The sequence below is a fragment of the Poecilia reticulata genome, linkage group LG20, assembly GCF_000633615.1.
Source record: "Poecilia reticulata strain Guanapo linkage group LG20, Guppy_female_1.0+MT, whole genome shotgun sequence".
In the NCBI taxonomy this organism is placed as follows: domain Eukaryota; kingdom Metazoa; phylum Chordata; class Actinopteri; order Cyprinodontiformes; family Poeciliidae; genus Poecilia; species Poecilia reticulata.
Genome location: NC_024350.1, coordinates 20,425,146 through 20,450,118, shown reverse-complemented (window position 1 = coordinate 20,450,118; position 24,973 = coordinate 20,425,146). Strand labels below are relative to the sequence as shown.

Here is a 24,973-nt window from a genome sequence, read left to right as displayed (position 1 = left end):
CCGACAGTCTTGCACCATTATCACTGTTATGTGACACAACAAGCACCAAATGTTTTTTCCCCTTGAAACGAATACAAAAACAGCAACAAGATGGCAAATGCGTATCAGTGATTAATATCGTTTTTTCTTATCCAGACAATACCGATATGTTAAAAATTGACTATCATCATCCGATATCGATGTTAATGATATATTGTCACATATTTCCATATATTTGAATTATGTGGTAGGTATGGCTAAAATCTGCTAAGATCCTGGCTCTATATTATGATCTGATGGAACTGAACATTACATTTTGGTCCATAATTATAAAAGGTAAGTTTGATGTGACAACAGGAGCGAACGACACATAAAAACACCATTATGCTCTGGGATTACGTTCCGTACATGCAACAGGTTTTTGTCGAGCTGGAGGAAGGTTTCAAGTTCTAAATGTCAGTTTGTTGTGACCTATAACCTTTCAGAAAGTTAAGGATGAAAAGGAATTTTGTTAGCATCACAGTGACAGCAAACACGTCCAAATCCACTAATTAATTACTTTGTAAGAGGACGGACAAAGTTTTGGAATGGAATAGAAAATGTTACAAACTGATATGATGAGAATGTACGCAAGGTGAACTGGACAAAAATTGCTAAGTGAAGATGTGAAAGGCTGACAGTTGACTAAATGCTAAATGAGTAGCAAGGGTTTCAACAAAAAAAAGTTAACGAGTAGGTTATTTCACCTTCTCTATATTTATTTTCCTTTTACCTGATTTATTTGTCTTATTGTGTGAGATAAATGCTACATTATTTGTGGAATAAACAGGTATGGATTCTCCACTGGATTTTTCACACTAGAAAGTGTTCTCAGGTTATTTTGTAACTGCTTCAGCAATTTTCTGTAGTCTATTCATAATCTACTGAAAGTAAACATAATTATATGACCTCAGTCAACCAGCTGTGATGACTGTGGCTCACAGATAATGAAGGCCCAAAATTGAGTTACTCTGAAAATTATTATTACACGAAAACCACAAAACATGAGTTTTGGATTAATAATTTTAATGACAGAATTACTCAAATTTTCAGAAGTAAAGGTTTAGAAAATATCACCCTTGGCAAATAAACTATGCAATTATATACATCTTACTTTCTGACGTGAATTGGTGAGATCATTTTACTAGCATTGATATTCTTAATAATTTAGATGTAGTTGTAATCTCAGAGGACGAGTTTTAAAAATTATTTGTGTCACACCTATTAAAATCTGTTAGCAAAAACGTGATTTAATAATTTGTAGTCATTTTTGAAAATCGTTTAGGTGTTTTATTTTTGTTAACTGTGTTCTATTTTGAAGGCAAGGGTTTCCCTTCGCGTTGACGTCAGCTCTTGTCTGGATTACGCACGCGGACTCTATTGGTTTACGTCGACGCACGAGGCCTGTAGTTCGAACGCTGCACGGCCCTCGACGATCTGAACCGTTAGCCACGTTACGCACAAACTTATTATATCTTGAGATGAATCCAGAGTGTTTCTGAGCAGCTTTCTGTGTCAGGGTGGCTGCTGTATTTGGATGATGCTGTGAGGAGATGCATCATCAGTCCGACTGGATTTGTTTAAAGAACAGCTTGTTTTGAATGGCTTTGTTTTCCCGACTGATTTGCCTTGAACTCCACGCAAGGAGAAAGGAGAGCTAGCGGAGCTAAGCTGCTAGCGGGCTATCTACTTCCTTGTTGCACACTGGAGTGTGTTGGCAGACGAGAAGAAGTTTCTAAGGGGACGATTTTTAATTTTTACAATGTAACACTGTCTGGTGGATGGATTTAAAGCATCGCGTGGACTGTAGCGGTAAAGAAGAATACGCTTTTTAATAACTGGAGTAATTTTGGGCCTCTGTAGTCGATTCAATGGAATGCGATTGTGGACCAGAACAGTTAGCTAGCTTGAGCTAGCTGATTTAAGCGATTAGCATTGGCTATCAAATCTGGGAGACAGCCATTCTGGAGTACAATGGTTGAGTACCGACTGGTTTTATGACTCTGCAACACAATATTATTTGAGTGTGGCGGATTTTTTTTGCCACCAAGTGTCATCATTTGTAGGAACGCACTCGGTCTGAGCTCTTTGTTGTGCTGGTTTTGCAATGGAAACGTTAAGCTTTTGATCCTGCTAGCCGACAGGCTGCCTAATTGAGAGACGTCAGCTAAGTAGCCTGTTACACCGCTAGCCCAATGTTTTGTTTAGCAGCACATAAGGGGACATAGTTTTGAAAGAACATTCTGTACTGTTATTCTGGACTTTGTGGTAGCTGTGACTTATTTGAAAGATAAATGCCCAATTCAGAGGTGCTTCGCGAGGGTCGCGGACGGAGCCCCTCTGAACAGCGACATGCTAACAGACAGGACAGGCGGAGTAAGCCGGGGAGCGACGGGACACAGCGAGAGCGGCACCGGGAGAAGAGGCGCTCGTCGGCTGCCCGAAGGAAGAAACGCAGGCAGGGGAAGAACAGAAACCTGTGGCCCATCGGTGCGACAGAAAAATCAGAAAATAATCGAAAGGGCGCTTTTGATAAGGAGCTCGAACTTCGGACGCTAGTGGAATATGACGACGTTAGCTCCCAGTCGGAGCGGTTCTCTGGAAGCCCCTCTCCTAAACTTTACCCTCACCCTGACGGGCTGGCAGTGGATCGACTTAGCGATGTTGACTTGGGGGAGTTTAACGGACCAGCATCCCCAGTAAGAAGTCAACTGGAGGGCCGGGAGGCGGTGTGCCTTAGTAAGGACAGCATAACAAGAGGACCATCCGTGAAGAACAAACCAGGGAAAGACATAAGTAGGAAGAAAGTCCGTCGCAGCCGTGAGAGAGACCCCTCAAAAGTCAGGAGTGGGGGTAGCCTGAGTGGCTCTAAAAATCAAAGGGACGCTGCAAAGAGCGGTGATAGGAATGGCAAAAGGACTTCCACATCTCTGACCTCCCAATCCGCAGACAAAAAAGATTCAAAGAGGCACAAAAGTAAAACGAGGTCTGACAAAGAGCCTCCGTCTGCATACAGAGAAGCTCCACAGGCTTACAGAGATGACCGGGATGACCTCAGGGCATACAGGAGAAGTCCTGGTTTTAAAGCAGACAGTCCCTATGGGCCATCTTACTCATACAACTACCAGTCTCCTGGTGGGTTCAACCAGGTAATATCTAGAAGAAGTCCAACTTTCATAAGTAAAAGACCCTCACCCAGCTCCACTTATTATGGTCGGGACTTAGATGTGTACGGAGCATATGGTGTGTCAAAGTCACCTAGTTCGTACTCCAGCAACAAGAGGAAGCGATCTCCATCCAGTCCAGTTAACTGGCGCAGGTCGCCCAGTTTCAGCAGGCATAGCCCATACGAACAAGGAGAGTTCGTCTCAAGTCCCAATGGAAATCGCAGAAGATCCCGAAGCCCCTACAGGAAGTCCATGAGTCCAAGTCCAGATGTCAGGTGAGCTCCTAAAGTGTAGCTTATCTAGGATTACAATTTGTTATTAGAATCCAGCCAGAAACAGGCTGGTTACCACATCTTGCTGCCCATCCCACACTTATTGCTGCAAACTGCCAGTCAGCTGGCTTTTAAGAATGATACATTTGGTGGTTTGGAGATTTTTGTGATATTGTGAAGCCACTAATATTTTTTACTTGGGTCCGTTTCAGAATACAGTCATTTAATAAATATTCTGAAATTGTTTTTATGGGGGTGGAGGAAAGAGATGGAAAACATCAGGAAGACAGCTAATACTGACCTTATTAACAAATCTATTTGTACTAATGAAGAATACAAATGGACGTTCCTATTATCTCTATGTTGTTTTGTTCGTACACTTTTATCTGCGTTAGCACAGTCATTAAAATATTGACGTTGCTTTTAATACTCTGCATCATCCTGTACAGCATTACCTGTGTGTCTTGTTTTTGACTCACTTTTAGAATTTGAAAGGAAAAATTATTGTTAGACGCTGTTTGTTTTTACAGACATGTGGGGAAGATTAGAATAACTTACCTGAGCAGGTTCTGTGTGTTTATGGGACAATTGTCAGAATATAAGTCATTCAGATTTAAGTCGGGTCAATCCGACCTTTCGCAAATTAGTTTGTTTTCAGACACATTAACATTTTGTTCCAACAAACCTCAATTTTTTTACCCATGCACTTAAATATAGTGCACCATTTTATTACTTTTGGTAATGGGGTAATTTGTAATCATAAAAAGGCTCTAAATGCACATAATTATTATAAATTGTGTTTTAATCCTTGATTAGGCCAATTTGTGACTATCTTAAATCAAATCAAAGCTGAACATCCTCCTACCATATTGCCTAGTAGGTAATGGAAAGTTACTTTGGGTTTTCAAAACAGGACCGGAATGTCCTCAAGGTGGGTACGAAGGTACGGAGGTGTTTAACTGCCAGAGCTACAAACTGAATTCAGGGGCGTGATCTCGTTGAAACCAAAAAACATTCTTGTTATAAAGAGACAGAAAGCTATTTTAAACTAGAAAATGTTTAATTTTAACAACAGAAAATACATTCTCCTGACAGAATATGGCTTCCTAAAACATCGGCTTCTTCAAGACAACACCCAAGCATCCCACGAAGAGTTGCTGTTTTACTGTTACGACCTTTCTTGTTGAAATGAAAACCTATTTTGGATTTAATAAGATATAAAACTCGTCATAACTAGATTTTTACTTTGCTTAAACAAAAAATGTTTCTTGTTTAAATGAGGTGCTTCTGCTGTATTTCCTGGCTCTGGCACTTAAATGTTTACGAAGGGAAGCATGAGCAGTGCGAAACAGTCTGTGGCATAGCTTCTTTTTGTACCAACACGTGGGTGTGAAAGAACAATAAAAGCACAGTAAATGGGTGAAATGATAAGCATCCAGTTTAGACAAATTCAGAAGTCTAAATATCTTTCTTGTTACTCTTCCAGACGACCTGCTAAGTCACGTAGCAGAAGTCCATATTCAACCTCAAGGCATTCACGCTCTCACAGCCGCCACCGGCACTCTCGTTCCCGCAGCCGCCACTCCAGCCTCTCGCCGAGCACGCTCACGTTCAAAAGCAGCCTCGCCGCCGAGCTCAGCAAGCAGAAAAAGGCGAAAGCGGCAGAGGCTGCCGCCAAGGCCAAGAACTCGAGCAACACATCTACTCCGACCAAAGGTTCTTCCTCGGCTCCTCAGCCGAGCCCCAAGTCTAACCACACCTCCAGGAAGGGACGCCCTCCCTCTCCACCTCCACCAGAGAAGGGACCCAGAACTCCGCAGTCCAGCCAGCCGCAGTCCCCTGCAGACAAATTGTCCAAGAAGACCACAGAACGCCAGACCAGTAAGGACAGAGACGGGAAGGGCAGAGATGATTCGATACACCGGGACAAAAGGAAAGTGGCAACATCTGGACCGAGCAAAGACAAGGAGCGATCCACCGCTCCGATTATTTCCACACTGCCAGCGCTACCGTTGCCCCCTGTCGTTGAGAACTTTGATAAAGGAGAAAGGTTTGGGTTTACTTTGTGCTGTTTGAGTACTTCTTTAGGTTTTTATGACGTCACTCAGATTTGCTCAAGCACTTCCTGGTTTTATCTTCAGCTTAAAGGACGCCTCAACAAAGAAGAAATTGGAGAAGAAGTCCCGCCAGCTCCTGACCGACTTACCTCTTCCCCCCGAGCTTCTTTGTGGCACGTCTTCCCCACGCAGCCCACTTGAGGACAAAAAGTCCCAAACGCTTCGTCGAAGACCAAGGTTTGCTCAAACAGTTCATGACAGTCTTTTTTTTACTGTATTCTACAATATGCGTGTTTATTCTTAATCTTTTATAAATGTTTTTCTGTGGTTCCCCAGAATCTGTGGCCCAAGACACGGTGAAATTAAAGAAACAGAGATGTATTGGGGAAAACGTTGTGTGGACAAGTTTGAGATCATTGGAATAACGGGAGAAGGGACCTACGGTCAAGTGTACAAGGCTAAAGATAAAGACACTGGTGAGAATTCACATCAACACAAGTGTTTTAATCTGGAAGGATCAACATTCCAGCACAGTCTGGCAAAGTCTGGAGTGTTTTCTAGTCTGGACTTAAAAGTTCAGGCCATCTATTTGCCATTCCAACCATTTGTCTATCCACCCGTCCAACCGCTTGTCCATTTGTCCATCCTGGCTTTAAAAATGATAGAAAACTCTTGAAAGTTGAAGAAGTTTGTAATGACAAGATTGTTAGGGAACCATTAAGTTTTTAGCCACCAGGTAACCCTGTCAAACACATCAGCTTCTCTTGACTTCTGTCCTCCAGGTGAGATGGTGGCTTTGAAGAAAGTTCGACTGGACAATGAAAAAGAGGGCTTCCCAATCACGGCCATTAGAGAGATTAAAATTCTGCGACAGCTCAATCACAAGAGCATCATAAACATGAAGGAGATCGTCACTGACAAGGAGGATGCTCTGGACTTCAAGAATGATAAAGGTAACAAGGTTTCTCCAGTCACTCATGTCTGGAGACTGTTTTCAGTCTCTGTGCTGACTGAAGCTTCCTTCGTTCTCGTCCCAGGCGCTTTTTACCTCGTATTTGAGTACATGGACCACGACCTGATGGGTCTTCTGGAGTCCGGTCTGGTCCATTTCAACGAGAACCACATAAAGTCCTTCATGCGGCAGCTGCTGGAGGGCCTGGATTACTGCCACAAGAAGAACTTTCTTCACAGAGACATCAAGTGCTCCAACATACTCCTCAATAACAAGTGAGACAGAGAAAGAACAAGCCTCAGTTTAGTGAAGGTTTTCCCTCCCCAACAGTCATTAATCAATGTTTTCCTCGCTTTAATCAGGGGTCAAATCAAGCTGGCAGACTTCGGACTCGCTCGACTCTACAACTCTGAAGAGAGGTGAGTCTTGTGTTCTTGGCGCAAGCGTTTTGATTTTGAGTCTAATTTTATTAGTCCAGCTTTTTAGCTTGATTATGTCAGTAATGAACACACCTGCTTCTCCAGTCGGCCATACACCAATAAAGTGATCACACTGTGGTACCGCCCGCCGGAGCTGCTGTTGGGGGAAGAGCGCTACACTCCGGCTATTGACGTGTGGAGCTGCGGGTAGGTGACCGTCCTTTTTTACTTGACACGTTTCTTATAGCTTACGTGTTTATATGTTCATGTTTGATGAGCTCTTCTGTTTATTACAGATGCATTCTGGGTGAACTCTTCACAAAGAAACCAATCTTTCAAGCTAACCAGGAGCTTGCACAGTTAGAACTCATCAGGTAAGTCAACTTGTATTCATGAAATGGTCATTTCACTAAATATATCTTAATATGCATTAATACGCACAGTGGAAACAATCTTGATGTCACGATGGAAGCTAATATCTACAGTCAGCTGTTTTCTCCAAGCATGATGCTTTTATTAACACTTTAGTAATTATTGCAGAAGTTTGAACCACAGGTTGGGATTTGGCAGGCGCTTCTCTGTTTTCCTTCCTCATTGTTGAACGACGGACTTAAAATTACTTTGAAATGGCCTGATAAGTTTAGCACTTCTTAGAGCAGCAGCACCGCCCTGCAGGTTTCAGGCTGCGTTTCCAGGAAACTCTTCTTAAAATTTTCTAACCAACGAGCGTAAACGCTGTTCTCTTTCAAATCATTCTAAGAAGTCTTAATTCCATGTTCTATTTTTGGTAGTTTTTTTAATGTTGTGTGTACTTATGTTTAATTTGTACCTTTTTATTTATGGTTTTGAATACCATACACCGGTGTACCTCTTCTCTTGGCCAAGTTTCCTTCGAGAAAGAGATTTCATCATGAGGGACTTCCTGGTAAATTAATAGTTAAATGAAAACTTTTAATTCTACTGCATGACGCAATCAGACTTCTGTATGAACAGTTTAGACCTCCAAAGAGTCCCGCGTCAGCAGAAGAAGAACGTAGGTGTCACACAGCAGCGAGGGTGCTGGTTTTTACCAGGACTTTATAAAGAGAATAACAAAAGTTACAGTTTGACTTGTTTCAGTTAAATTCAGTGATTAGAGGTGGTGAGTTTTGTGGCTTTTTTTTTTTTTTTTGATTGAACGTAAAAGGAACACTGTTGTTTCTTCATGATGGGGAAAAGGACAGAGTTTAGCTGTAGTTTATTGTCAGTTACATTTCCATCTCACTGCACTTTTGCTGCAATAAATAAATGAATAAATGTTGTCCATGTAGCCGGATCTGCGGCAGCCCCTGTCCTGCTGTTTGGCCAGATGTCATAAAGCTTCCCTTCTTCAACACCATGAAGCCAAAGAAGCAGTACAGGAGACGCCTGAGGGAGGAGTTTGCTTTGTAAGTTGAACCTGAAGCATCGTTGCATATCCCTGGGAGCTGCTCTCCAGCTGTTCTGTTTTGCCGCTCAGCATCCCCCCGTCCGCGCTGGATCTCTTCGACCACATGCTGAACCTGGACCCCAGCAAGCGCTGCACAGCTGAACAAGCCCTGGGCAGCGAGTTCCTCAAAGACGTGGATCCGGACAAGATGCCTCCTCCAGAGTACGCCTCGCCGTCCACGTCGTTCCCACGCGCCGATTGTTTTTAGCGTCATCGGATCGTTGACACTTTTCTGTCTCTGCAGCCTTCCCCTTTGGCAGGACTGTCACGAGCTGTGGAGTAAGAAGCGTCGCCGGCAGAAGCAGATGCCAGAGGAGCTGGTGGCCCCCAAGGCCCCCCGCAAGGAGCTGGGCCTCGATGACAGCCGCAGCAACACGCCGCAGGGCTTCACCGCTCCGGGGGGCGTCAAGGCGCAGAATGCAGCTGCTTCTGCACTTCTGGGTCAGTTTAGCTACGTTTGCTGTTCTGTAATTTGCCTGATGGAGTTAACCCATAGAACCCTCCTGGGAGTTGACCCAGGCTCCAGAAAATTCAGCCTCATTTTCATGCTTTACATGTTCCAACCACAAGCTTCAGTGTTTTTTTTTTACTGGGATTTTATAGTCTTAACTACACAGTGCATTATGTGAGGAAGTATAATCTTACACGGTTTTCAACAGCTTTACAAATGGAAATCTGGAATTTGACTCACTTTACTCTAATGCCCCCAAATACATAAAATTCATTTCAACCAGATGACAGAAGTTTTCCTTTTTCCTCATAATTGATATTTTTTTCTTATCCTGGTTGTAATACTCCATTGTAGTTGATGGATGGAACTTAATATAGTGGAATCAAAGTGATTTTAAAATAAAGATATATGAATACTTTTGATCTGCGGGTTTTTCCTGGACATCCTGCTTTCCTAAATGTGTTTTCTATCAGAATACCATTTGATGCTCTTTTGTGTCTCGCCACAGAACCAAAGGGTCCAAACTCCCAGTTCACCCAGGAGCAGCTGGCCGTCCTCTTGAACATATTTGGTCAGCCCAAGAGTGCAATCAACCCCGCCCAGTTCGTCCAGTCCATGAGCACAAAGGTCAACCAGGAGGCACTTCAGCAGCTCACTAAAGCCTTAGCTCCCTCTGACCCTTCAGAACCTGCACCCCAACCCACTCCAGCCAAACCCCCCCAGCCTCCCGCCCCAGCCGGAGTCCCGCGTACCCCCCCCATGCCCAAGCCTCCTTCGCCCCCCATGTCCGCCCCGCCGGTTATTCCTGAGGGCGAAGCCGCGGCCGCCACCCACACGGCCGTGACCATGCTGCTGGCCCAGCTGCTGCAGGCTCAGCAGGCTCAGAGGCAGGAAGCGGCCGACAGCGGGGAAGGAGCGGAGAGCAGCAGCGCCGCCGCCCCGCCTCCAGCGCTTCCACCTCCAGAGGTCAAGCCGCCTCCAGAACCCAGCCCTGTTTCTCCAGGTGAGAGAGCAGAGCAGCACTCCATTAAAGCCAGAACCAGAAAGTCCAGCAGCCACAGACAGACATTACAGATGACAAAGTTGGCATTAAAGCTGCACTGTGTTACTTAAATATAAATTTGATAAAACTCACTGTGTCCTGACATGACTTATAGAAGCATATTTTTTTTGCTCTTGTTCCTGTAGAATAAATGTTTGTCATGCACAATACAGAAATGCCACTTCGTCTGTGTACTATTCAGGTATAATTCAGTAGTTAGTCTGGGCTTCTGCATGAATTCCTTCATCAGTCATTTGGGCATGAAGGAAATGATGCTGTGGCTCAGTGGAAGTCCAGGTGGCTTTAATTGCCACTTTCTGTACTCTCTTGGTAGAGGGAAGCTCAGTTTTTCCTTTCTCTCAACTTTCCTGTTCCTCACGACTCTGTAAACAATCAGCCGGTTTTAAATCAAAATAAATAAATCGGATGTTTCTGATCATGATTTTTTTCCCCTCAGTGTCTGAGGTTGGGGGCATGTCCATCCTGCCCCCGGACCAGCGCCCTCCCGAGCCTCCGGAGCCCCCCCCACACGCCGATTTGGACTACCGCCAGCCGCCTCCCGAGCCTAAGCTGGGTCACGCCCCCCCCATCGCCTCTGCCAGCGGAGACGAAGGAGGTCGGCCCCCAGAGCCGGACTACCCTCCTCTTCCTCCCTCTGCAGAGGGGTCTGCCTACAGCCACCCTCCTCCCCAGCCTCCCCCCTTCACTCACGCTGGTTTCGCTGACAGCTACATGGGCCACATGCTGGGCGGGGGCCTGCCACCCCACGCCCTGAGGGAAGTGTTCAGCGGTCCAGGTGGCGTGTCCTCGAACAGCGCTGGGGTTCTTCCGCCAGCCCACCCAGAGCCTTTCCCCCCAGCGGCGGCGGCCCCCGGCCCTGGCAGCCTGCTGTTCAGCGGGGACAAGGACCACCGCTTTGAGTACAATCACAGTCCGTTGGCCGTGGAGGGGCAGCCCAACCCCGCCGCAATCCACATGTACAACCACGCCCTGGCCAGGAAGGACGTGGGTCCGCCTCCCATCCCGGCGCCTGGACAACCCTGGGGCTCCCCGTCTCAAGTCGGGGCGCCGCCTCTTCCCCTCGGATTTGTTCCACATGTGAATTCTACAGCAACAATCAGAGGACGAGGGCTGCCTTTCTGAAGGCAGCGGCATTCTGGAGCCGTTTTTCTAGACCGTATCAGATCTGGAGATGCACTCTCAGTTTTATTAACTTAAGTCTGTGTAAAGCATTGTATTTTTTCCTTAATCTGGAATATGTTGCAGAAGGACAGATGAATAACACCAGGAGCTTTTCTCGCTCGTACTGTTTTCATATTTTTTTGTAATCTATTCTGCTGTCTTTTAAATTAAACTTTTACTTTTTTTTTTTTTTTTGCTTTTATTTTTTATTTTTGGGATGTACAGCGTCAGGCCAGGTAAACATTTTTAATCTCTACCTTTTAGCCTTTCTGTAATTTTTCCCAGGCAGAGTAGTATTAATGTTTTGCACTACTGACCAAAGTAGGCAGAAACTATTTTGGCTATGAAAGGAGATGGATGCACACGTGGAACATGACTGGTGACGAGGGTGTCGTCGTTTCCGTCTTGAAGTCGACGGCTGAAGAATGAGGCGCCGGCAGCGGGGAGCGTATTCAAGGACTGGGTCTGGGTAGCACTTGTACGACCGCAGCACATCCGATTTTCCATCACGAAGTCTTGGAGTTCCACGGGAATCCTCGGCACTGTAAAAAAAAAAAAAATGAAACGTCGATGAGTGAAGCAAACTGATCCAGAATTCAAAAAGGAAATAATTTTTCTTTTGTACTAAAATGATTTGTCCTCCTCCCTTGTCCTTTGGCAAATGTTTATTAAAGAAATGCCAACAATGTGTCTCAGTTTTTCTTTTTTTTTGTGTGTAATTTCTGTTTGTCTTGTTCTGAACCCCACCACAGGGGGGCAGTGTGGGGCCAAGCACCTTCACACAGACCTGCACTCTGCTGAAGTAGTGACTCAGATTTACTTCTTGCTCTTATTTGACCCTCTTAAAAATTGTAAACAGATTTTTAAGGAGTTTGTAATAAAAAAAAAATGTACAAGTGAATTTAAATTGGAATCAGGAATTTATTCAAAAAATGCTATTTGTACTTTCTGACACAGAATGTTTAAAAATTTAATTTTGATCAAGACTAAAGGCTAATAAAACCTCAAAATCATGTCGGAAAATGTATTTAAGAGCAACAGTATATAATTTTAACACAGGAAAGAAAAACTCAACTATTTGCTGGGTGATTTTCAGCTCATCTGCCAAAAAGCTTAAGATGTTATTTTCCAGTAGGACTTTACACCTGCCTAGAGCCAAAGGCAACACCTGGTGTGTCCCTGATTGGCCAGATTATTTAACGGACCTGAAACCCTTCAGACAATCTGTGAAATTAACTTCCACATCACAGTGAGGCAGTAATTTATGCAAAATGAGCAAAATACCGAGGGCATAAAATGTACAGTGCATAGACCTGTAATATTTCTGTATTTTCCAATCCTCATGTTGCCCATATTGTTCCCTGTTGCATTTATACTCCTTTCTCCTGCACTTTTTCCTTCCACTAAACATTCTACCAATATTCTGAGATAACAGCCACCATTATTAACATTTTGTGTCTTGGCCTCCTTGAGATAAATCTGCAGCGATTCACAAAATCTTGTATCAAATAATATCCCTGTACTGAAAATCAATTTCTATTGGTTCTGCTTTTCAGAGCATTCTGCATTTTGGGGTTTTAATTCTTTGTCGGCCATATTTATCAAAAATGAACTGAAGTATATCACTCTTTGTCAGTCATTAAATCGGATTATTTTGCCCATAATATGCACATCAGATTTATAACGATTGGTCTGTCCACTTTGAATCAGCTTACTTTCTGAAATAAAGATACTTTATATTTCTTGGGAATTAATTTGTAAATAAGGAAAATACTTTTACATGGGAAACTGGCCATTAGCTGTTTTAAAAGACCCACCAGCAAAAAACACAACTTAAACTAAAGCTTCATGTTATTATGGGGAGTTTTCATGCGTCTGTTTTGTTTTACTCAATTTCCCCCCCCCCCACACATTTTATTGCTGGTGATAAAAAAGCCATTATGTCTTGATGGGATCTGTTCAGCAAAGCTGCTTCAGAACATGGACAGCGCAGAGTCTGTGATTAATACAGCGTGGATGATGGATTGCTGAAAGTTTACGATGCCTTCAGTGAGACCGGCATCATCGCTCTGTGTCCAGTAGAATTTAAAGAGCTTATGTGGATGGAGGAAATACAGTCGACTGTGGCGGGTTTTTAATCATTTTTAAAAAATAAAATTATGACCCACAACCAGCTGGAAACTTGTGGGAAATTGTTTAGAGTGTGACGTTAGCTTCATCAGGCGTAACATTTCATTTGTTGAAACGTTTATTCTTATTGCTGTTTATTTTTTATTTTTTTGTTTTTCTTAGCAGTTAGTGCTGGTTGCATAGATGAATTCAGCAAAAATAACTAAAATATTGTGTCTCGCCTGACTGTCAAGTGACGTTTGTTGCAGAGGGACTTGGACTCACATCCTACTTTCGTATAGATTTTGTGCTACTCTGTGTTTGTTTATTACATAAAGTACTGTTTAAAATACGCTGCATGTTTTTGTCTGTAACACTACGAAAAAAAAAAAAACTGTCATGCCCAGTTAATCCACTGGGTGGTGCTGCAGGACAGGTGGCTAAATGGACACCAGCTCATCATCCCAACAAAATGTCATATATTTCATGAAAGAGTAAAGAATGAGTTGAACTTCTCATCCTCGAGCAATAACCCATGAATCTGAATGCTTTGGTTTCTGAAAACGGAGACGCTGCGTACTAATCCCCGTCATTGTGGTTTAATCGTGGCGGAGCAGTTTCCTGTCTCCAACACATCTGGCTCGACCTTGTCAGGCTTATTGCAGTTTGCTAACTCAGTACTATCTTGAGCAACCCAATGACAAAAAGAAGTACCGTGTTGTGGGTTGGTTGATGCTGAAATGTGGAAGGAGAAAATAATTAGGAGTCCAGGGTCATTTATTGAGAAATAAACATGCTGACCTTGAATAAACCTTTGAGATCCATAATACGAGAGAGCGTCTTGGAGCCAGTGGCTCCTTGACGGGGTGAGTAAGCTGAAATAATGGGAGCTTCATGGCTCCAGGTCAAACCTTGTTTTCTTTTTGCGTGTCTGTGTGTGTTTAGAGAGAGGGAACAGAGGAAATGCATTCTTGTTTTTCTTTCCAAGCAATTTCCCTCGCGGTGCCGCGTTCACTTCTGTCCTTATTTATTTATTTCATTTCAATTAAAACGCAGAATCTAAAAGTAGAGGCGAGGAAACAATGAAGGTGCAGTCTTCCGCATGCATGCATGCACAGCCAAACCCCGTTATGGTGTCAGTAATTACAGTATGATGCGTATTATTACAGCTGGCGTGCAACACCAGCCATTAACGGGACTGCATTACGGGGTGTTAATCTCCTCTAATGAGTGGCTGGGTTTTAAAGGAAGTGTGTCACAGACAGAGATCTTGGACCGGCTTGACGTTCTCTTAGCCGTCAGAGCCAATCAGGAATGATGGCGTGTCAAAAGGGCCGCCTTTCGTCTCTTGGCGCTGTGCGTCAGATCCGCCAGGTCAGCAGCAAGGTGACACTTCTAAAAGGTTATCCAGCACCAACCTTTACCTCACATGGCGGCGGAGATAACCACCGGTTACTCAAGCCGTCACACGTTGACGAAAAGGTCAGAATCTCTTCAAATCTTTTTTTTTTGCAGAGGACGATCTGCTAAATTTGCTTCGCAGAATGCGTTATTTCACACGAGGTCAGGCTCTAACTTCTCACTGACATCTCCATTAACTCCATACAGGAAGACAAAGGGCTCGCAAATCACGCACAAGCAGATATTACTCAGAAATGTCAATCTCAGCCTACCTTTAGACTTTACCTTTGAAGTGTAAGGTCAATGTAAGTCACTTTAAAAGTTAACCTGGCTCTCCAGGAGCTATGAAGACCTGGCACTCCTTAAATATCATGGAAAAGTCAACTGGAAATCAAACAAATCTGTTGGGGAGGGGAGAAAAGCTTCCACAAACGGCAAACCCTTAAAAAAAACGTTCTGTGTATCTAAAAACAAAGGCGTCAAACTCCAATCATCAACAGGCAGCATCTTGACACTTTGTCGAGACACCGAAATTACATAATTAGGTAATTAGCAGAACTCTGGAGAACCCGAGTGTATGATGAGGTAAAGATTCAGGTGTGTCGGTCTTGCAGGACATCAGCTCTGAAGGAGAAGAATTGGACATCCCTTTTCTACAGCGGGACTTTTGACTCATTCCTCTTGACATAACCAGCGCCACTTTGAAATATTAACCTTATTGTCCTTAAGCTACTTCGCAGCTAATCGTGTTTTAGGGTAATTGTCCATTTGACAGACACCTTTGTGTCTTTGTTGTGTGCTTGATGTCTTGAGATGTTTTAATATTTTTACATCATGTTTTTTTCCTCATGATGTAATCTTTTGTGTGAAGTGCACCAGTCCCTCCTGCACAGCCTGATATTATATTTCGTAGTAGGGAGGAAGTTCACAGGTTTGCACGTTTCAAATCTTTCCTCCACCTTTAGCAACGGTCACTATGGCCAAACATTTGAGTCTCTGTCCAATCATCAGACCATCATGACGTGCCTCCTCTGTGTTTCCAGACTTTCGCCTGGCTTCTTTCTCGCTGAGCGGCCTTTCAGCCCTAGTACAGAAATCGTTTCACTGTAGACCAGTGGTCCCCAAACTATGGCCCGCGGGCTGGATCCGGACCGCCTCCACATTTGGTCCGGCCCCCTGAACAATATCAGAGAGCATTCAGATTTTTTTTCATATATTGTRTTTTCCGGTTTATATGTGGATTTTTCTTCAACCACCAGGGGGCTCTTTAGCAGGAAGTGTGTCCTGTAAACTGTGGGTGTTTTGTTTTGCATGGCGCATTGCTGCCATCTGTTGGACTTTTGGGGAACTGCTTGACTTTTATGTTAWTTAATCAGTACGGTTGTTTGCTAGCGGTAGAGCAGATGAACACACGTGTTTGTTATGAACGCCGCATTCCAGGTCGAATTCTTCCAAGCAATGCCTGTAAGTATACTTCAAAACGAGCATTTATGTGAAAGTTTAAAGATACTTTCCCTCAATGGAATATATACTAGTCAGTCCCAGTGACATTTTCACTAACGGTTTTTGGGTAAAAATCAATCGAGTAACGCACAACAATTTCCGGCAGCGCAGGTGATAAACGTGTAACACTTCTTCTGTTACAAACTGACTCCGGCCCCCCACCAGAGAAGGGAAAAGTTATGTGGCCCTCACAGGAAAAAGTTTGGGGACCCCTGCTGTAGACGATGTTCTCTCACCGGTCTTTTGCTTTTGTTCTGGTGTTGATACACACGATTTACCCCAAAACACATCACTGTGGGACTCAGAATGAACATTATGATGGTTAGACATTCTCACACTGTTTATAGTAGCGTGCAATTGTTTCAACAGATGAAATTGTCACCTTGAGACATTTGCAAATTGCATCCATGGTTAATCCAGACTTGTGGAGATCTGAATTTCCTCCGCTGATATCTTGGAGGACTTCTTTTGATTTTTCCATGATAAAAATCCTCTTTAAGTCAGATGTGTTTAAACATTTGACTACATAATTAGCTAGATGTAGTAAAATAATGTTGGGCTTCAACGAATCTGGTTACTTATGTTACTTTATATGTCTTTAATTTCTGTTAAGAGTGTGTAAAGTTGCTCCCCCTGGTACAATGCTACGTTTTTCAACGAATCCCCTGGCACGAGGCCACGCAAAGTCTCACGTCTCCAAAGCTATATGACCTGTGAAACAGCGTGAAGCTGGTTTATGAAGTGGCTTCCTACACATTATGGCTGTCCAATCCACAGCAAAAACAATCTGCGGAGCTATTAATGGGAATTGTTCAAGCAAACACAAGTGTTCTTCAAGAAATGTGGAGGGAAATGTGAAATCATGTGTGAAATGTGAGTTGCAATCCAAAGAATTATTGTGGCTCAAATTGAAATGTCACGGGGGAGTGTAGGAGTCGGGGTGACAACCACTCCGACATGCATAAAGGCAAATAAGATATCTTGGTTACGAAGCATGCTCTGCAGTTCCAGCCTTGCCCGAAAGCGTTTTACTGTTTGAACTCAGCGGCTCTGTTTTCATAACCTCAACCCTGCGCTGGGAGACGTACACGGAGCCGCAGTGACTTCAAATATCCTGTTCTCAGGCTTGTTTTCTCTGCCGACTCCCGAAGAAAATGCGGCGTTTCCATGTTGACTTCTCAGGCTCCGTATCCATCTACCCGAGCTGTAAGTGAACCCCTGACATCCTCCTGAGCAGCAGAACCCGTCAGAGAAAAACACACTTCCACACACACCCAGAGACGGATGATTACCTGGAGGGGAAGTTCACCCGGGAGGCTCTTAAACTCATCAAAACAGCAAAATAAGCAAAGATTGTTGCTGTTGTTTCACGTAGGAAAATATTTCAATAGTCCAATGACTATGAATGACACTGTTTTGGAAAATTGTCTTTCATAAAGACGACAGAATCAGATTGTATCAGAGCCGCTGTGGTATGAAATGTGAGTTTCATACCACAGAAACTCACATTTCTGTGATATATGAACATTTTTTAAATAGCTTATAATGAACTATTCACTTATGTTTAATGGTTTGCAACCAATCTGTTTAAAGGTGCTACGGATTAAAGAGGTTTTACTGACTTGTTTGAGACTTTGCAAGAATTTCTGTTTCCTGTTTCGTCGTTAATTTTTTTTCTAGGTCTTTTTACAACAAGGTAAAAGAAGACACTATTCTGGTTAAATTAAAACATGTCTGCCAAAGAAAGATTCTCGTCTGTAGTCCATTTTAAAGTACACACAGAAGACTTTTTTATTATTATTATTTTGAGGTTTTTTGATTTGATTCGTTTCATTTGTTACACCATCCAAAAAATGCAATGCAACAGAATACAACTTATCCTAATAATTCATCGTAATTTAACTCGTTGATGTGGCTGAATTTTTACAGTGTGCTCCTCAGTTTCGTTAGGGTGTCTCCAATACAATTTAAAATTAGGAAAATACATGTTTTACCACACCAGGACCATCTGCAGCAGTAAAGCTTAGGTTTTTTTCCACATTTCTGATGCTTTTAATGCATTCGACTGGCACACAAGCTAATGTCTTTTTCCCGAATTTCACAATAAAACTGAGATTCTTTTTCTCCCCTTAAGAGTGATTTTCCAGGAGAGGTCCTTTAGAGGATAAATACATCTCACGAGATAAATCTGTGTTTGATGGGCCAGATGTTGATGTTTTTATTTAGATTTATCAAAGAGCAGACATTGAGAACTAAACATCCCAGCACTGTTTTCTCCTCCTCAGCTGGTGGGTGACTCATCAAACACGTAATAGTCTAAAAAGAAATTAGTTTGTTTAGATTTAAATTAATGTGGAAACCTCATTTACTCTGACAGTGATTCATCCAGAGGTAATGGCTTATGTGGGCTTTAGCTGCAGGTAAATGCCTGCCCCTGAGCTGGCATTTAAATGTAGACACCTATTAAAGCATGATAATTAGAAAAAAGGCAGATTATTATAAAAGGTCCTCATTAAAGTGTCCTTGGTTTTTAATCATTTCCACCAGTCACAAGAGATTACACTTCAGCTGGCATTCGACTTCATGTAAAAAACAGCTTCTCCCAGAAGACTTGATCTGATTTGGCAGTTGAGTGATTAAGTTCATCAGGCACATTGTCAATTTATTTGAATTTCATGTGAAGCTGACTGATGAATGCTCTCTTCTGAATCACAAGTATCCTTTTTTGTTGTTTAACTGTCATAAGCTGTTGGCACCACTGGAGCATGAGAGCAAAATGTCTGCTCTCATTACAGCAGGTGTTTTTCCCCGTGAAACATCAGAGGCAATGTTTGCATCTTTTGCCACCTTTGTTTGCTCCAAGACTGATTAAATCCAAGTCCGACATGACAGAGTTATGCTAGCTTAAACCGGATAGCGCAGCTTTGTCCTTGCAGTTAGCATAGCTCTGTCCCAGTAGCTAGCCAAACAATTAGCGTAGCTCTGTTCCGGTAGCTAGCCAAACAGTTAGCATAACTCTGTACCAGTAGCTAGCCAAACAGTTAGCATACTCTGTCCCAGTAGCTAGCCAAACAGTTAGCATACTCTGTCCCAATAGCTCTCCAAACAGTTAGCGTAGCTCTGTCCCAGTAGCTAGCCAAACAGTTAGCATACTCTGTCCCAGTAGCTAGCCAAACAGTTAGCGTAGCTCTGTCCCAGTAGCTACCCAAACAGTTAGCATTTAAACTTAAATTTACCAAGGTTCAGAATAGTTTTGGGTTTAACTCTCATGTATAGTTTTTTTCAGAACAGCACTAAAGTGTGTAAACACCTTAAGTCTGTTCAAAGGGAGATGAATTTCCAATCAAATGTATTGCTTCCCTGTATTAAAATCTTTTAATTTAGCACAAGAAAACTAAACAATTTTCAGTTTTATGAGCCCGACTATTTTTTCAGACTCAATTAGTCGCATCTCCTTTATTTGTGAAGAAATTTGACCTGAAACTGAAGCAGTGATAATCCCACTCAGGGATCATCAGTAGATCATGTTTCTGGTGACAAAGTGATGTGTGTTGCATCATCACCACCATCCTTCAAAGTGGTAGACTGTAAGTGTTTTTCATCATGCGTGTGTTTGTCCTTACCCCTCCAACTGGCATCAGCCCGCACGGGAAAAGCATAAATTACAAAATGGAAAATTCGGGATTCAATTAAATGAGTCTAAAGTGGTGTTAAAAATGTGCAAATGCAGAAACGTGCCAGTGATACAAAAACTAGACTTGTGCTTCAAAATCCTTTTGAGCCTTCCAGAAGCCTCCTCTCTCCTCGTCAGACTGATCAGCATTCGAGAGATTGGAATATTGAGGAGGATACTGCAAGGATAAAAATTTAGCTCACATTCAAATTCGTGCACAATCCTTCTGCGATGAGAAGAACGCTGTTGTTTCCTCACACAGGAGAAGTCTTACACCTCGTGGGTCCACTCTGTTTAGTGTTTGCACTCAAGATTTCATCCACATTTACATCCAGATGTTTGCTCTCGCTGGTGCACTGGCAGACTCCTGAACCCGCACTTCTGACCAGAGGGTTTCTGCTGCAGGAGCACTTTGTGTCGAGAGCCCCAGATGAGGACAAACTGTATATTTAGCGCTGGACCCAGTCATTCGCGGTGTGATTAATGAGCAGGCAGACAGACAAGCAGAGTACATTCTAATCACCCGCAAGGACAAAGAGTGATAGAGTGAAACCGGGGGTGTGAAGAAATGCCTGCCTGCTAATAGCTTCAGCTGTCTTAAATCTGGAAAACACTTAAGTGGAACTAATAATGGAAACAACACACTGATTCTAGGAATTGCCATACTTGTACGCAGCACTCAAAATCTTTCCTTGAACAAATTATTCTGGTTTTCTTTAAAAAAAATAAAAAATAAATACACGCTACCCGTCACAAATAGGAGTTAGAGAGCAGAGGGCCAGTACAGGTGGAGCATCTTATAGTCTCTGTTGTTCTATATCCAAATTTAGCTTCAGTTGGAGACAAAATCACGTTTTTTGCTCTGTAGCTTTTCCTGCTTTTGGTGTCAAAGCTTTTTTTTTTTTTTTTTTTTTTAAATATACAAATCTGCCAAAAACCTCATACATTGTACACACTTTTAGCAATATATTCATCAAGCTGAACTGCCCACGTTAAGGTAACTAAAGCGTTTGGAGCTCAAAGGTTATTTTTCTTCTTGCATTAGCAAAATTGAAAATAATGATGATGTTTAGGCAATTAAGGAAGAACTCAATGTTTTGTGTAAAAATCCATCGAAGCCATTAAAAATGAAACGCGAGCACTCTCTGTCACCGGTGATCTAAAATCGGAGACGGGGTCAAACCGGAGCCTTCTTGCCTGTGTAATAAAAAATACTTTTATTAAAAAACAAGCTCTTATGTTAAAAAACTGAGCATCTATGTGAGAGCAATGGTATAAACAGTCATCTCAAATTTCTTGTTATTTTATAAGTATCGTCACTTTGTGAATAAATTCTGAACTTTTCATTCCATTTTGCAAGGAACGTGGCCCAAACTGGCAAGAAAGACTGATATCCAGAGGATGGAATCCATCACAGGGTGAATTATAAGGCATTCACTTTCTCCTTTGTGGTGAGACACAGACAAACTGCTCTTAAACGGCAGACTGTTTCATGCGGTCGAGCAAAAATGGAAAATACTGGCCAGAAAGTTAAAAGCTGAGTGGAAGGAAACATTAATAAACAGGCGAGGGGAAAGACGGAGAGAGAGACGGGTTGCGAGCAGTGGAGGAATCGACTGCTTTCTTCATTTGGCCTCTTTTGTTTGAGCTGTTCCACAATTGATCAGACCAGAATGTGGATTGATTACGCTGTCAGTGCCACTGTCATCGCCTTTTGAATGAATTTAATATTTGATTTAGATTGTTATTCACGCCGCCGGGTCTTTGCGGCACCATTTTGCTCCATTGTCACTTTTGATTCATCTTGAACTGCCCTTCTATCAATAACTGAATGAATTAATGAAGAGAAGGCCTTTTGCTTGAGACTGCTGTGCAGATTTACTATGTGATATAAGTACCTTTTTTGTGTGTTTCTATCTTTGTTTTCCTTTTGTCTTACGTACTACAAGATCATAATTTTGGTCTTTTGGGAAGATTAAACCAAAGATATTGCTTCTTAGCAAACAGCTGTTCACAAAGTGGGCAAACTAAGTTTACATTGCAGGGTTTACCTAACAAATGTAATGTTTTTTTGTTATTTTTACCAATTGATTACTTCATTTTTAGGAGGATCATTGATTTTGTAAAGAGCACATTTTTTAAAATTTGCATGCCACAAAAATGATTTTCAAATCTGTATATTATTGTCAGGAAGGTCTTTCCATACTCAGTTCATTTCAGTTGTATATTATTGTTGTTACGGTGTTTCCATACAGTTTAATTCCTTTCTTGTCTTGTTTTTCTCTGCATATTTTGAATTGGTGTCGAGTTTTTTCATATTTTTTCTTTTGATTCGTGGCTCATTTTGTGCCTAAGTTCATCTCTCTGTGTTCGTTAGTCTCCTTCAACCGCCTCTCCTCCTCAGCTGTTCAGCATTTCCCTAATTAGACCCACTGGTTTCCATGCCGCTAATCACCTCCTCTGTATTTAAGCTGCCTGCTTTCCACTGGTCCTGACTGGATTCTTCTTTTACCATCTGTGATGTTCTGATCCTGCTTTGATATAAGTGTCAAATCCTGAACTCTTCCACCACTGAATCCTTTTTCACTCCAATGCTGCTTCTGCTCTGCCTGCCTGTGGCTCCATTACAATACAAATCATGACAGATTGCTCTTCTGCAATGAAATATAACGTCGTTTTTGCAGAGGGAGCTGTAACTTTGGATTGACTACGTCTTACAGATTTTATTTTGCTTCTCTAAAACTCGGTGAAGAAACACAAAACCGATGTAAACGTCTCTCACGAGGAACATCGCGCAGTTTCCGGCGACCGAATTGTTCTCCTGCGTCGTTCGTTACCAGATGAAGCCGTTCGTTCGTGTCGTTCTGCCTGCCGTGATCTCGAAATATGTGCTGCGCTATTCATCTTTTCTATCATCAGCAGCCAAGCGCGTTACTGAAGCAGACAAAAGAGATGCAGTAAAGTTGAGCGTGAAAGGAAAACTATGAATGAAATAACATCATTAGGCATTGCTCAGTTCACTTAGGAGATAAAGTAATGATGGAAAACCTATGTCTTCTGCTCAGGGTGGGAAGAGTTCATCGTAAGAAAACAAAACTGTAAAATAATTTGATGTCATGAAAGTGATTGTTTTGTTGGGTGAACCTTTGCACGATGCCTGGCGCTTCGACATTTTGATGTACTACAATCCCAAACTTCAATGTAATTTGTCATGATTTTAAGTTACTGGTCAACAATAGTTAACTTTGAAGCGGAAAATGAATGTATCCATTTATTGGCTACACCTGCCTGCAGGTAATGCCGTTCAGAACGTTTCTGTAGAGCATATCTAAAATATTTGGGGAAATCAAATTGCAGCTTCAGAATCCAAAATACCTCAGCTGTACCTCCGCTCAATGCTACTTTGATACGCTATTGGCTGGCGTTTGCAAAAGCAGCCTATCCAGAAGCTGAATTTATTTTCCTTGGTGCTGATTGGCTGTAGCCCCAAGAGCAGAGATAAGGAAGGAAGGTAACTTCTGCGGTTTAATAAGCATATTAATGCATATTAAGGTAAATGTAGTGTTTAAAGTATTGCAATAGGCAGCTACAAGCATTTTTTTGAAAGGTTCTCAAATATTCACAGATTTTATATATCGCTACCAGAAATTGAGGTTTTTAGAAACCAGCTCAGATGGGATTGAGCGTATTCGATGAAAAATAACATTTATTTTTCACGAATATGCTCAATCCCATCTGAGCTGGTTTCTAAAAACCTCTTTCCACCAATTCTCAGTTGGATTTAGGCCTCGACTCTGAATGTCCTTCCCATTCTCTGAAATGTTTTCTTCAAGGATTGTCCTGTGTTTAGCTTCACGCATCTTCCAACCGGCTCTAACTAGCACACCTGTCTGTCAGAAAGTGGATTTTCTTCCAGGTGTTTTGTGTGTCCCCTACAATGTCACTCCTCCTTTCAGACTTGTGCTTAACTGAAAATCTTTCTCACTGACAGAATCTCTCACCTTTCTTGTGAGTTTCTGCAGCTTCTGTAGAGTTACCAGATTACTGCTGCATCACAATATGTGTAAAAAAATTCAAGTGACTTGAATAGAAGGACTGTTTTTTTTATTATTGTAGATTTCACGTAGACCAGGAAGCGAAATCACAGTTTCAAGCCTCCTGCTGATGCTTTCCACACATCACAGATCCAGAATCTCCTCTGTGTCATGAATAATTAATGTGTTTTGATCATTTCATGCAGCAGGCCACTAACGGGGAGAGTCAAACTTTTCTGCATCTACTTTGTTTTCCTCTTGGGGGTTCGTTTATGGAGTTTGAAGGACTTCTTAGACCCACAAGAATTGGATTTAGAGAAGATACCGGCACAGGCTGCACCGGTCTCCCGTGTGCTGGAGTTGATGTCGGGCTTCGGCCCTCTTGAGACGTAAACCGCATCGCAGGACAGTTAGAAAGCTGCAGGGAGCCTGTCTCACACACACAGACAGAGGCCGAGCCAGAGAAAAGCGAAAGGTAAGCTTGCGACGTCTCCTCAGCTGACCTCTTTTTACCTCCCTGCAAAACATGGATGCCAGCTGTCGTCACCGAATCCGGCGGGAAACTTCCCAAGTCAGCTAACAGCCGGAGGGGAGGAACCGTTGAACAACAGGAGCTGCAACTAGAAGCAGAGGAGTCGCTGTGAACCGTCGACACGCTCACACACACACGCGCACACGCACACACACACACACACACACACACACTGCATCAGGCTGCTTAAACAAGATATGACACATGCCCCATTCCCTTACGCCAGCCAGTGACAAGTGATCAGGCGGTCTCATAACTCATGCAGCGCCGGGATGGTTGGAGCACACATTTAAATACATATCCATTCAAATACAGCAGTTCCTCTCTGTTATTTCATCATTTAACACCGTCATAGTTGTGTTTGTGTGAGCCTGCGAGGATGCAAATTTGTATGCGAGCTCTGTCTTTTTGTGTGTTTGGCCCCTGAAATATATATATATATATAAAAAAAGCAGCAACGATTACCAACAACATTTGGGAAAGCGTGAACTGTGAGGCGGAATTTTAAATGTGATCTTATAAACTGCAATCCATATTTGATGAGGAGTAGAGTATGATTTTTACTTTCTCGTGGTGGAAGAAAGATGGAGTGAGTCAAGGAGCTGCGGTTACTTATTTATTTATTTTTGTTTCGCTTTTCATTTTACATTCAAATAGCCCAGCTCCAAGGAGGTAAAAAGACAAAAAAAAAAT

General features: G+C 42.6%; 1 protein-coding gene and 1 long non-coding RNA gene across 2 annotated transcripts in view; both read left to right on the top strand.

The window, feature by feature from the left end:
• The first annotated feature begins 1,400 nt into the window (after positions 1 to 1,400).
• cdk13 (cyclin dependent kinase 13) lies at positions 1,401 to 11,718 on the top strand. Its single transcript, XM_008396542.2, has 14 exons — positions 1,401 to 3,460; positions 4,944 to 5,507; positions 5,599 to 5,751; positions 5,851 to 5,990; positions 6,297 to 6,467; positions 6,552 to 6,741; positions 6,829 to 6,885; positions 6,991 to 7,092; positions 7,182 to 7,259; positions 8,196 to 8,312; positions 8,384 to 8,515; positions 8,598 to 8,794; positions 9,313 to 9,807; positions 10,304 to 11,718. Exons 1-14 carry the CDS (start codon positions 2,313 to 2,315, stop codon positions 10,987 to 10,989), a joined length of 4,230 nt encoding a protein of 1,409 aa, XP_008394764.1. The 5' UTR covers positions 1,401 to 2,312; the 3' UTR covers positions 10,990 to 11,718.
• A 2,726-nt stretch (positions 11,719 to 14,444) lies between these two features.
• Positions 14,445 to 24,973, top strand: part of LOC103456792 (uncharacterized) — an 18,725-nt gene continuing 8,196 nt past the window's right edge. The window contains exon 1 of the long non-coding RNA XR_532322.2: positions 14,445 to 14,619. This is a non-coding gene — a long non-coding RNA (uncharacterized LOC103456792). The remainder of the gene's footprint in view (positions 14,620 to 24,973) is intronic.

Bases quoted from the DNA above. Each gene is read 5' to 3' on its own strand.
- cdk13 (XM_008396542.2), top strand. From the start codon at position 2,313: ATGCCCAATTCAGAGGTGCTTCGCGAGGGTCGCGGACGGAGCCCCTCT. The intron at 5,508-5,598 runs GTTTGGGTTTAC...TTTTATCTTCAG, and splicing joins AACTTTGATAAAGGAGAAAG to CTTAAAGGACGCCTCAACAA. The intron at 6,886-6,990 runs GTGAGTCTTGTG...CTGCTTCTCCAG, and splicing joins CTCTACAACTCTGAAGAGAG to TCGGCCATACACCAATAAAG.